General features: G+C 35.2%; 2 protein-coding genes across 2 annotated transcripts; one reads left to right on the forward strand and one right to left on the reverse strand.

Annotated features, from left to right (window-relative positions):
- Positions 1–6964: 6964 nt before the first annotated feature.
- Positions 6965–8338, reverse strand: LOC114363567 (uncharacterized). Its single transcript, XM_028319363.1, has 4 exons — positions 8231–8338; positions 7706–7860; positions 7437–7533; positions 6965–7288 (listed from the first exon to the last, which is right to left on the reverse strand). The coding sequence occupies exons 2-4, from the start codon at positions 7858–7860 to the stop codon at positions 7055–7057; spliced, it is 486 nt and encodes a 161-aa protein (XP_028175164.1). The 5' UTR covers positions 8231–8338; the 3' UTR covers positions 6965–7054.
- Positions 8339–12681: 4343 nt separating this feature from the next.
- Positions 12682–13882, forward strand: LOC114361872 (uncharacterized). Its single transcript, XM_028317120.1, has 3 exons — positions 12682–12866; positions 13151–13324; positions 13550–13882. The coding sequence occupies exons 1-3, from the start codon at positions 12756–12758 to the stop codon at positions 13799–13801; spliced, it is 537 nt and encodes a 178-aa protein (XP_028172921.1). The 5' UTR covers positions 12682–12755; the 3' UTR covers positions 13802–13882.
- The last annotated feature ends 263 nt before the right edge of the window (positions 13883–14145 follow it).

Raw genomic sequence — 14145 nt, forward strand, 5'->3', positions numbered from 1 at the left:
TCATCAAATCAAATGATCGAATCAAAAATCGAATGGTTTGATACTATATTAACAATCGAATACAAAAACAATCGATCGCCAGTTCACAATATCGAATGAAACCCCTAGTAGCCGGGAGTAGTAGATACTAGTTGTAAGGAATTTTGAAAATTGGTATTCATAAAAAATAGATATTGATATGTGTGTATGTACCTATAACAACATAAAATATAATTTCTACTGTTTCTTGCTTCTTGCTATATTAATAACGGCAACAGGTATCTACATACGATTGTAATAGGCTTACTTTAAAATGATCTTAAATTAAATAAAATAAATGGTCGGCCGTTTGGTATAGTGGTTCCGAGCGGACCTCTATGCCGAGAGATCCCGGGTTCAATTTCAGATCGGGCAGAAATTGTAATGATGAATTTTAATTTCTGTAACGAGACCTGTCACCTGGAGGTGATATTTAATCCAAAGTCAATAGTTAACTCTTGTGCTCACATATTTCAAACAAATGTCGTTGCATTCCATAATAACAAATCTATTCCAATATTATAAATGCGAAAGTAACTCTGTCTGNGTGTGTATGTACCTATAACAACATAAAAAATAATTTCTACTGTTTCTTGCTTCTTGCTATATTAATAACGGCAACAGGTACATACGATTGTAATAGGCTTACTTTAAAATGATCTTAAATTAAATAAAATAAATGGTCGGCCGTTTGGTATAGTGGTTCCGAGCGGACCTCTATGCCGAGAGATCCCGGGTTCGATTTCAGATCGGGCAGAAATTGTAATGATGAATTTTAATTTCTGTAACGAGACCTGTCACCTGGAGGTGATATTTAATCCAAAGTCAATAGTTAACTCTTGTGCTCACACATTTCAAACAAATGTCGTTGCATTCCATAATAACAAATCTATTCCAATATTATAAATGCGAAAGTAACTCTGTCTGTCTCGCTTTCTGGGGGTGTCACACCCCACTAAATTGATACTGTTTACAAAATCACCCAGTATAGTATAAATGTAGCTGAAACAGTATGTAGGTAAGTACCTACTAAATTGGGTTCGCCACTGATCGGGCGCCATATGCGCTCGATACGGCCCGATCGCGGACGTCAGTCTGCGACCTGCGGACGAGCCACACTCGGCCTCGTCGGCACGCCCACCGACGATCGCCAAACGGCTAGAGTACCTTCTGTACTCGCCACTCTGCCCGGTGTAGCTGGAAAAGCTCTTAAAGCTACCAGCGCGCGTCCCTTAAAATAGTAAGTACTAAATGTGAAAGTTTATGCTGATGGATGGATAAATACTTGTTACTCTTTCACGCTAAAACTACTGAATAACATTTATTTTATTGAAACTACAGATGATTGTTTATCTGCATCATCATGTTACAGATGATTGTAAATCGTTAATTCAGTAATTTAAGCCCTTTCTAGGGCGCTTACTTATACACGTCCCAAATATAGCTTACCTTACCATCACTTCGGGACAACATAATAATATGGGCTGGTAATGAGAAGAAGTGGCGGAAGAACTTCATGCCCGTTTTCACCATCAATCCCTATTTTTAAAGTGACCACTATGTCAACAAAATTCTTGTTATTTGTCACCATATGGGTCACTTAAAAATTAGGGATTGACGGTGAAAACGGGCATCTGTCAACTTTGTCAGCCTCTGTTTCAATTAGATACCGCTAATACACAATAAGCAAGTTAATGTAATAAGTGCGAGCTAGGCAGGTAAAGTCACCCGGTAGAGTCACGTTTCACTCTTGTCATTTCAATTATCATTTACCTACTTCATTTCATAGAGTATCCTTTTTTCATAAGGATTTTCATAATCTGTAGATTGAATTTAGGAATTTGTAATGACCTATCTACTATATTTCAAGCGGCTGAAGCCTTAAATTTTAGGTTAAAAAGAGCTAAAGTGTGTAAGCAAGTGTGTGTGTGTGTTAGGGTTGCCCACTATACTGTTTTGAACAGTATTATACTGTTTTTCACTAAATTATACTTTTTACTGTTGAACAAAAATAAAGTATACAAAATACTGTTTTCTGCTAGCATCACTAGTATCCATAGATATTTTTAAAAGTAAATGCCCAACACCACATTTAAGTACGCGTTGTAGAGCTATACTGTTTGTTTTTTTTTAATACTGTCTGTTTTCCTTCTCTGACCTCTAATATACTTTATATTTTGAAAGAAAAGTTGGCAACCCTAGTGTGTGTGTATGTGAGAGAGAGTCCTTTTAGCTTGTTTAATAAATCTTTGAAGTACTGAATTGAATTTGAAAATTATTCCACTCTAGAAGTAGAAACTAGAAAGCTACATTCCGAACAAAGTCTATCTTCTAATATTAAGCTTTCTACCTCGTCTCCTATGAGCTACTATAAAACTATTGCGGGTTGCATTAATTCAAGATAGTGAGAAAAATACATAAATCTTATTTACACCATTTATTCTTAATTAAATAACTTAATACTATTACAAATAAATAGGCAATAGCACCTTCAACTCGCACCATCTCAATATTACAAAATTGCATTTCGTGATATTTGTCATAAACCCGCCTGAAGAGGTCCTCCACTTCCAGCAACCGGAGCTGTCTGGCGAAGGGCTTCTCGAGGACGAGGGAGCAGTGCTTGGTGGAGGCACAGAAGCCTACGACGAGTCGTCCTCCGTGTAGAACGATTCATCCATTACATATGCCAATCTATGAAATAGCCACAACTTATAAACCAATCGTGCCCAGTCTTCCCTGTAAAATAAAGATGACATTGAACAAATTAATTACAATTAGTTCATGTTTGAAACACAGATTACAAAAAAAAAACATCTACAAATTAATAGTAAAATCACAAAAAGTTTTTATTATAGTGTTATAAAAATATTATAAACAATACTTACATTAGCTCTTGATATTCGGCTATAATACTAGCCTGACGAGTTGCCAGGGTTGACGTATTCAGAACCACGGTCTTCATCGGCGTGTACGATGGAAAAACTGCAAATAGAAAAAAAAAATAAGTAAAAGAAAATAAAAAAAGCTAAATAAAATTGTATTTACTACTAATAAAAAAACCCTGAATAATTGCACAAAAAGATTAAAAAACAAAAGAAGTATAAATAATTAATTTAATTTTACCAATATTTCTCGCGAAAAAATAGCACGCAAAGTTAAAAACAAAAAATATAATATACAGATAACTTACCCATATTGGTAGTATGGAAGAGCTTCGTAAGCTTCAAGTGGTCTCACTTCGCTGCGGTATTCAGCAGGCACGATGTAGTTTGGGTGGTTAGAAGGCACTGCTGCTACGAATTCGACTACGGCAACGATAACTGCAACTAAAGTGTACACTACAGAGGTTGACTTGCGAATGATGTCCTTTGAAATCAATCTGTCATTTACACCCAAAAATCTTATAACTAAGTAGGTACCCGTGCTAATTACGGTCACCAGGTGAAAACAACACGTGATTCAAAACACCACAAGCGTCAATGTATTAGTGAGTACCCCTTTTGTAATGGGCCACCTTTAACGACCACACTTTCTATTTCATAATAGGATGTAATGTTATCTTTATCCGCTAGCAATACCAAATTTATCCACCCAAATATTTTTACCTTGCTAATCCTTGTTAATAATTTGTTTGACGAGAACACAAATAAGTACAATATAGTTTCAATAAATACCATACCACACGATACATTTAAGTTAAAGCTGTATCAAGTTTGATAAAAATTTGGTATTTTTAAATCGAATTCAAAGTTGATTTTTTTATCGTGGTTTAAACTTTGGCGACTTGTAACTAGCTATCCAATCATTATCTGGATTTCATTTTACTAAATACTATATTCGATATTAATACCAACAAAAAAAATATTCTTCCAAATTTTGACATAAAACCGCTTGAATTTTTTTCTCGATTGTTTTAGTGAAACGTTAGTTATAGGGATAACTCAAGGCATAATACGTTAAATTACATCATTACATAGAATAAAACAAAGTCGCTTTTTCTGTCTGTCGCGATGTCGTGTTGTATGCTTAAATCTTTAAAACTACGCAACCGATTTTCATGCGGTTTTTTTCATCAGATAGAGTGATTTAAGTGGAAGGTTTATGTGTATAATATATTATTATGCATAATATAGTAGACAAACACTGATAATTTTAGAGGTCTAGCGCGCGAGGCGTGTTAAATAAAACTTCAAAATTCTCACTGGTAAGTTTTAACTTTTAGGACATAGGTGTTTTGAAAAGTAACTCCTACGGTGGTAAAATTGGGCCGACGCTGTGTAGGTTTGTTGAAGACACAACAAGAAGAAGACTACTACAAACATCTTTGTAACATTATAAAATGCATGTTTCGAGCTCAGACTTTCGAATATTATGCAATAAATTGTTTATAAGCTGTCGCATAGGAGTCACCTAAAGAATAGGCTGAATCTTTCAGTAGAATACGTACTGAAAATCTGCCATCTAATTCACGTTTAGTTGTATTTATAAATATTTCTTCGCATTTTCAGAATTAGTAAGAGTATGTTTTTTTGATAACTCTTCTAATTCCCAAAACTTTTTTACTAATTGTAAATCTATGCCGACATTTTGAATAAAGTTAGATGGTATTATTTTTCGATTGCAATTTATTCGTAGGTATAAATAGGTCCTGAAATGACCCAACCTAATTTTGAAAAAAAAAAGCGAACGGTCGGGGAGTCGCCTAATAATTTTTCATACTAGGGGGGTCGTGTCATGAAAAAGGTTGAAAAACACTGCACTATAGGGTATATAATGTATAGTCCACGCGGGCGAATACACTATAAAAGCGAAAGGTCATTCATTGACTGAATAACTGACTCACTCACTCATCACGAAATCTTAGAAACTACAACTGCTATGAGTCTCAAATGAGTTCTCATAGGGGTTCCTCTTAGAACGTAGGTGCTCACTAAGACGGAATTATGCAAAATTCAACCCCTAAGGGAGTAAAATGGGGGTTGTATGAAAGTCCTCCGTTTTTGAAATAAGAGACTTGAAATTTAAAATGACGTATACTTTCTAGATGTGAGATGCCGCCTGATGGCCGCTGGGGCAGGAAAGTTCTTGAGTGGCAACCTCGAGCTGGAAGACGTAGCGTGGGCAGGCCTCCCACTAGGTGAACCGATGATCTGGTGAAGGTCGCGGGAGGTGCCTGCATGCGAGCGGCGCAGGACCGGTCTTTGTGGAAATCCTTGGGGGAGGCCTTTGTCCAGCTGCAGTGGACGTATTTCGGCTGAAATAAACGACAAACGAACTCTCTAGATGTTGTGGAGGTGTACTAATAATGTACCTATCCTTAGAAATCAATTAAAGGGCTAATTGAGGGGTTGGAAGTTTATATGAAAGTCCTATGTGTTTGAAGTAAGAGAGTTGAAATTTAAAATGTATGCTTTATAGATGCTAAGAACGGATTTTACGAAACTCCACCTCTACTAAGGGGGTAAGACAAGGTCCATGCGTACGAAGTCGCGGGCGGCCGCTAGTATGAAAGTAAAGTTCATTATTTTAGTGTTCTCGTCAAACTAAAATGTTTCTGGGGTGGTGGCGTAGTGAGGCTGGTCGTTACATTCCCTCTAATATGGTCGAGTGAAGCGATGGCTGGTTCACTCGTCATGTCTGTGAACAGGCGCTGCTTTCGGGGACTGGTCAATCCAAGTTATTCAAATTTATGTATGCGAGTCATTTCTACTAGTATCTTAATATGTAAGTCTAGATATTAGCACGTCACTACCTTGTTTAATATACCACGCAATCTTGTATACCCATTCTTATAAGATACACCATACAAGAATGCATGGTAAANAAGCTTCGCTCCGCGAAGCCCACACTCGGCCTCGTCGGCACGCCCACCGACGATCGCCAAACGGCTAGAGTACCTTCTGTACTCGCCACTCTGCCCGGTGTAGCTGGAAAAGCTCTTAAAGCTACCAGCGCGCGTCCCTTAAAAAAAAGTAAGTACTAAATGTGAAAGTTTATGCGGTTGGATGGATAAATACTTGTTACTCTTTCACGCTAAAACTACTGAATAACATTTATTTTATTGAAACTACAGATGATTGTTTGTCTGCATCATCATGTTACAGATGATTGTAAATCGTTAATTCAGTAATTTAAGCCCTTTCTAGGGCGCTTACTTAACACATTTAATGCCGAATACACGGCGCCGTGGAGCGGTAGGAGGCCACTTCCACGGCACCGTGGAGGAGCGGAGGGCCGAGCACACGGCGCCGTGGATCGCGACCGTATCGTTTCTGGGTACTTCTCATTTACACTCAAATTTGATGGTCACACAGTAATAGTTCATAAACGGTATAAGTTAGAACAATAACTTTGAAATCAGATGATAAAATATCTNGTATTATCTTTGTAAAACCAAAAATCGCATGTCTCTATCCCTATCACAACATTAGCCATGATCGTTTGAAGATGAAATTTAGTTTAGTAATTTAACTACTTAATACGTGTAAATCAGCCTTTAAAGTGAACGTTTGTGCGAATGGATGGATGTTTGTTACTCTTTCACGCAAAAAGTACTGAATATTTTTCGACTATTATTGTTTAAACATCAGAATACCATACAAATTATAATGATATTGATTTAAGGGTCAAATTATAACGATAATATTTCGTCAATTAGTAAGCCGGTGTTTCAGTGACATATTGAATCGGACGAAGCCGCAAGCAAATGCTAGTACCTACCTACATGATTATAAAATGTGCAAGTGTGTGAGTTTCTATGTGTATGAGAGACTTTGTTTACATTGTGTAAAATCTGAACTAGGTACTAAACCAAATCTGAAAATTATTTCACCAGTAGAAACTACTTTGTCCTGAGCAAAAGCTATTTCTTTATATTCTGCTATTAAATTTTTTTAAGGTTATACTTCTATTATAACTAAGGAGACTGAGTAAAATACAGAAATAATATTTACACATCATTTATTCTTAAATAAATAACTTACAAATACAAATAAATAGCACCTTCAACTCGCACCATCTCAATGTTACAAAATTACAATTCGTGATATTTATCATAAGCCCGCCTGAAGAGGTCTTCCATTTCGTCGAGGTAGGGGATGTGCGACCGGAGCTGTCTGGCGAAGGGCTTCTCGAGGACGAGGGAGCAGTGCTTGGTGAAGGCACAGAAGCCTACGACGAGTAATACTCCGAGTAGAACGAGTCCTCCATTAACGATGAGTATCTTGCCAACAGCAGCAACTTTCGAACCAATCGATCCAAGACTTCCCTGTAAAATGAATACAACATTTAAATTAATTTAAATAAAGCAACCAACACTTTCAAAACAAAGATTATAAAAAATCTTAATATACCTACAAATTGTAAAGTCACAAAGTTTTTACTCTACTGTTATAAATATTATAAACAATACTTACAATAGATTTTGATATAAGGCCATAATCCCAGACAGACGAGTCTCCCGGGTTGACGTATTCAGAAACACGGTATTCATCGGCCGGTACGATTGAGTAGCTGTAAATAGAAAAAAAAATAAGTAAAAGCAAAGAAAAAAACAAAACAAAATAAAGTAAAATTTACCAATACAAAAACTACGAAAAATAGCCAAAAAGACATAAAAAAAAACTACCAATATTTCTCGCGAAAAAATAGCACGAAAAGATAAAAATCTAAATAAAAAACTTACTCATATTGGTCGTATGGAAGAGCTTCGTAAGCTTTAAGTGGTCTCACTTCGCTGCGGTGTTCAGCAGGCACGATGTAGGTTGGGTGGTTAGAAGGCACCGCTGCTACGAATCCGACTACGGCAATGATAACTGCAACGGACAATTTATGGGCCATCTAGAGAACAGACACATAATTTTTAAAATCATATAAAACATCATATTTGTAACGGAGTAAAGTGTATGAGGATATTACTGGTCAAATTTAGGAGCATTTATCCAAAAGTTCAATGGTAAATCGGTTAAGAGCAAATAAATAAGTTAGAGTTGAAATAATTTGAACAATAGGTATATTAAATTATGTATAACTATAAACTCTGAAACGATAAATAAATGATTGTAATAATTTTACAAAAGGAGCTAAGTTCTTTGTATCTCCAAATTGTGAGAAAATAGTAAGGACTAACCAAAGTCCACACAAATGTATCAGAGAGCTATTTTTTATTGTTAATCACTGACGAAAGTAAAAAGTAAAGATTCAATCTTACCTTATTGGTCTCGCTTGTTAGGTTGAAGTGTTGAAGTGTACACTACAGGCGCTGACTTGCGAATGGTGTCCTTTGAAACCCATCTGCCCTATTATACTTACCCAAAATGTAATCACTAAGTAGGTACCTGTGCTAATTACGGTCATCAGGTGAAAATAACTCGTGATTCAAAACACCATAAGCATCAATGCATTAGATAATATCCCTTTTGTAATGGGTCACCCTTAATTACCACACTTTCTATTTCATAATAGGATGAATAATGTTATCTATATTCGCCAACAATATTTTTCGTACCAAATATTTTTACCTGACTAATCCTTTGTTTAAAGTACAACACTATCATCTAGGTTTATTGTATGCGTAGATGATTTTGTTTGGAAAGAACACTGAAAATTAACTTTACTTTTATCATCATCAACAGCCCTTTACAATCCACTGCTGGACTATGAGCCTCCTCCATTATAGTGGAGGGTTTTGCCATAATCCCCACGCTTGGCAGGCGGGTTGGAGATCGCAGTTTAAAAGATTGATGTTTTTCAGAGAGCGCTGCTGCCCATTCTCTGTTTGATGTGTAGTCCCTAAGTCGCCTCTTACGACACCCGCGGGAAGAGTAGGGGTTGGTGACAAATGTATTCTACTCTGCCGTCACCACACGGCTTTTATACTTAAGTGCAGTTCGTTCGTTCGTTCGTTTCAGCCGAAAGACGTCCACTGCTGGAAAAGGACTTAAGTGCAGTATTCTTCTTCTTCCTCCGTCCCTCACTGATGAGGATCGCGACCACAGATAGTGTTCCTCCACAGACTGAGGTCTTAAGCCGTGTGAACCGCACGATGAAAACCACATGATGACAAGTTCCCAAAAGTGCAGTATACAAGTTTAAATAAGTAAATACTACATGAGACGTGTGACCATGTAACAAGCAAATAAATACGTTTAAGCCCGTTTAATTAAATGATCTTAATACTGTATCTTGTTTTATGATAAAATAAATACATTTAAAGTGGTTTTTAACAGACTTCTTTAGACAAAGCAGTTTATGCAAAACATCCCATTTCATAAAAGAAAAACCATGTCAAATTCGTTATATTGTATTATGTTTAGGTAGCTGTTTATTTATTGTAATTCCATCATTTATTTCAATAAATTCCTAGTAATCAATTCTACTAACAAGCCTTGGATGCTATTTACTTAGTACTATAAGTATATTAATTAAATTAAAATAAATAAAATGTGTACAAAATTAATGAGATTGTGTATTTTGCCACAAAGCTCCCGTAGCCACTTACCGACTTTAAACTCTTTAAAGTTCCCACACTATGTATCCAAGACCCTATGGTCTTGAATTGAAGACTATAGAATCTAGAAGCTAGGAGTCTAGCTAATGTTTCGATGAAGACTTTGAAGTTCTATGACGTCCATTATCTTTTTAACTTCAAATTAATTTGCATGTCACAGGAGTAAGTGTAGTGCAGGTAGACTTTTTGGCTTTATCAATAAACTCTGTCTCTGTATTATTGCAATCATAGTAGGTATCATGGTACTAAGAAGTGGTCTTTATAAAACTACTAGCTGTGCCCGCGACTTCGTCCGCGTGGAATAATGACTTTAGGCACTTTTAATAATTTAGTCTAATTATTTTACAAATAGCTTTTGCTCGCGACTTCGTCCGTGGAGAAGTCGAAAACGTTCTCATACGATTATTTTTAAATGTTTTAAGTTATTTTTTAAATGTTTGAATACTTTTAAAATATAAAAATCAGGTTAAATAAACATGAAAATATTTTTTTCTTATATTTTATGAATATGCAGCTCGGCCTTTGATCCGGTGAAAGTTACTCGGTGGTATTATTTTTTTACAACGAAATCGAAAACTACACCTACCGCAGTATTATTGGTAAACTTTTTTTTATATTTTCCTACGGGTGCTGGAATCACCAAGCTTCCAGCATGCCCCTGGCCGTGGGAGAAGGAGCATTTCCTTAAAGACTACTCCCACTACCTCAAGGGCCTCAATACAATATATACAATATATACAATAAATACAATAACAAACAAACAAACAAACAAACTCTTCAGCTTTATAATATTAAGTATAGATAAGTATAGATGAGGATAGTTTATAAATCTTAACTCTCTCCTGAAAGCGAAATAATTTGTTGTTTGATTACTGTTACACATATGCGAAAATAATTGTAAATGGTTCATAGTTTCTTAAGCAGTTGTCATTTTTTCTGTTTATTGTTTCATATGTATGTTTTCCAAATAAAATAAAAATGGAGCGAAACTAAGATATCAGAATTGCAATTTACAAAGGAAATGTGGCAATCATCTAAAAACAATCCAAGTACCTACTTCAATATGAACTAAGGAGGAATTTCTGCTACCAGACTAGACTGAAAAGTAGCTTTTCGTAAAATCGAGGCTTACGTACGTACACAACACACCGTCGAGCTTAGCTAAAATTGCAGAATAAACAAGAAATCTGAACGTTTAAACGTTAAGATGTAATGGTACAAATTTTAATAAAGGTATGATCATACTTTAACTGTGGTCCTACTGCGACATCTTAAATTATACTAGTAGTTACAAACTTACAAATACCGATAGCTTATTAAAATTGCGTTTTTATCCAACATTCGAGTAAAAAGATTATAATTCTACTCCCCTTCATTAGATTACGACACAAGTCGACAATGAAGAGGGATAAGCTATAGTTTGCTTAATGCAAATTTCCAGTTTAAAGCACGAGATTAAGTTTAAGTACTTACTTAACTGTCAAAATTGCGATTCCTAAACAACCCAAAGTTGATGTAAAACAAAATAATATGCGTGTGATGTAGAAAATGAGCTTAAACCAGAAACCAAGAGTTAGTGAGCAAAGTTTTTAAACTAAGTTTTCAAAGCAAAATTGCCATTTAAAAGCAATAGTTAGACCGACCGAACAAGTAAAGAAATTATCAGAAACAAATATTTTAATCAAAGCATGGATATTTCTACATTATCAGGTCGAACCAATTCAATCAATTGAAAGAAGCCGCTATAGTAAAACAGATAAAACAATAGATATTGAAATAGCACTTCACGTGTAGGTATAGTTATAAAAGTGAATCAGAATGATAGTAAGTCTAGATAATTTTATTTTAAACAATGTAAAACTTAAAGTTCATAATTAAAATCAAAGTAAAAAAATGTTGATAGAGCTTGACTTAGTGCACTATTATCGAAAATCAACTTAAAGCAAGTTTTCATTGGCAAAATAATTGTACTTTGAAAGAAACTAGAATCTACGCTTATCAAAACGTTAAGAAAATACTTACAAGTTAATTCTACTCTGACAATTTACTATTAGATTCCTAGGATAAATACGTAGTAAACATGAGAAGTTTAATTTATTTTCATGATCAATACTTATACGGAAAATAAGTTTCTTCTACCTACAACAACTGAAAATAATAAATGTTTTGATCTTCAGCTGTTTTTAACAGAGTTCAAAAAAGGAAGAGGTTATAAATGTATGTTCACCGATTACTCCGTCAATTTTATTGTAGACCGATTTTCAAAATTCTTTTTTTGTTCGATAGGGTACTCTTCTAAGGTGGTTCCATTGTCACCAAGTCAGGATCTGATGATGGGATCCTAGGGAAATCGAGGGCAACCCTCAAATTTTATAGGCATGTATCTAATATCGTTTTACATTATTGATTCTAAAGTTATTCAAGTATATGCGTCTGGTAGTCATCATCTAATGTTGATGAGGTGATGATGGAAGGTAAAACTCCTTAATATTTTTTCTTTTTTTCTTTCTTAACGCTTAGGAGTTGGAGAATAATTCTTTAAATATTTTAGGTACTTATTTAAATTACAGTTGTATTACTTCAGGTTTTTTCGGTGAGCTGATGATGAAAGGTCAAACTTCGTAAGTTAGGAGTTACATGATACTTTTTAGTTGCCCATATTTAAAGTAGATTGCCTGTATTTTGTAGGAAAGATTATTTACACTAAAATAGAAAACTATAGTCTCAATCTCATTAAACATAGGTACTGTCCATCTTCAATAAGAATAACAAGGACTAATCAACTAAAAAGCATGAAATAAATTAATTTTAACAAAAAAATTAAAACCGACTCCAAATAAACTGCACTAAAAAGTAGAAAATTTTTGGAGTCGGTTTAAATTTTTTAGTTAATTCAAGAAAGTAAGAACTTTTACGTTTATATCATCTGAAACGATTTACCATCATTTAGTAGAAATAAATAGAGAAAAATAACATAACATAAACTTTCATAAATAACATTTAAAAAGTTGCGTATCATAGCGCACGCGCATACGGTGAGGTAATTGACGTAATCTGTATGCCATTAATTAATCGAAGCGATACAATTAATAATTACTCTGAATTAGCAAATGACCCTAAAATTTGGGTATTTAAACCACCTTCACAGTATGAAGTTCATCATTCGAACATTGAACTAGTTCAATAAACATTCAAAACTTCTTCAAACTTATAAACCTATATCAAAATGTTCAAGGCAGTATTTGTCTGTGTAATCCTCATTGTCGCTACTTCAGCAACGCATTATGAAGACCTAGAATTGAACAATCTGATTGAGTATGGAGAGTCACCTTATGGGGTAAGTTAAATATTTTCTTCAGTTCAGGCATTTGGTCTCTACTGAAGGAGTACGACCCTCTCTGATGTACCAGAGGCCAATGGAGGATTTAGCTTACACCTCACCACACCAGCCAGAAGTCCAAATATTGTAAAAGCCATCATTTGATCGTCAGTTATCAATTATTCTTTTTCGTATTTGGTTTATGGCCAGATCTGGGTCTCTTTTGTAGTTCTTTGGGCTATATCATTTCTTGCACCATATTCTATGCTTCAAACATCATACTAATTTAATATTTTTTTCAGGGCTTCGTTGTGCCGTATCCTTATCAAGATCAATTACAAGAACAAGTGGTGTTAAAACCTCTTTATTCTGAAGTCATCGTGCCTGCAGTGCCAGCGCTTCCAGCCACTGCAGTAGTGTCTGAAGTAGCTGAAGTCGGCTTCTCAAAGCTTGGTCTCATCACAAAAGCGGCATCTGTAAGTATTTCTACCATTTTATTACCACTTTTTACCCCTATTCAACAATGTTATCTACCCTTATCTCTTTGACTAAGGATTAGATTATTTCTTTTGTTTATTTTCCAAGCAAAAGGACTCATTTTCACTTGTTCTATTGTATAGGTTCTTAACATTTATGTATCCCAACTAAACTTATCGATACTTGCAATCATAATTTATGACATTATTTTATTCTCTTTACAGTTCGCACTTGGTTTGGTGAAGACAGCCGTATTCTTCGTCATCGCCAAAGCCCCTGCTCTTATCCTGGGAACGTTGGCTGCCTTCGGAATCTGCAAGTTCACGCCTATCTGCTCCAAGCTCTCCAGCGTGGAGTCTTTGTACGAAGTCCCTATTGAGCTCAGGTCATACGCTACCCCTGAGAGGCTGGCCAAGGCGACCGAGTTCGTCAAGAAGGCGATTAGGAAGTACCGGTCATTGCAAGAGGAACACTGAAGGCGATTGTAGATTAATTTATATCTATAGTTACGAGTATTTAAGACTATTTATTGGATGAAATAAATTATTGAAACGAAACTTTTGATTCTTTTCTTCAACTTAACCTTTACGGTAGCTTTGATAGACAAATACTCCGTTAAGTTATACTCGTCGAGACGAGTGATGAACAATTTACATGCAAAAAGTCTAAAATAAGCATAATTTTGATAAAGGAGAACAACCATTTTGGGCCCAAGTTTGTACAGAGTTGTACATTGGTAGGTTTTTGATATTATATTACGCATACATTAGGGAGTATTTTACGGTAAAAATGATAATTTTAACTGATGTCGTAAGTCGTA

This window comes from Ostrinia furnacalis, unplaced genomic scaffold, assembly GCF_004193835.3.
Source record: "Ostrinia furnacalis isolate ACB-3 unplaced genomic scaffold, ASM419383v2 OfSCF0067, whole genome shotgun sequence".
NCBI lineage: Eukaryota > Metazoa > Arthropoda > Insecta > Lepidoptera > Crambidae > Ostrinia > Ostrinia furnacalis.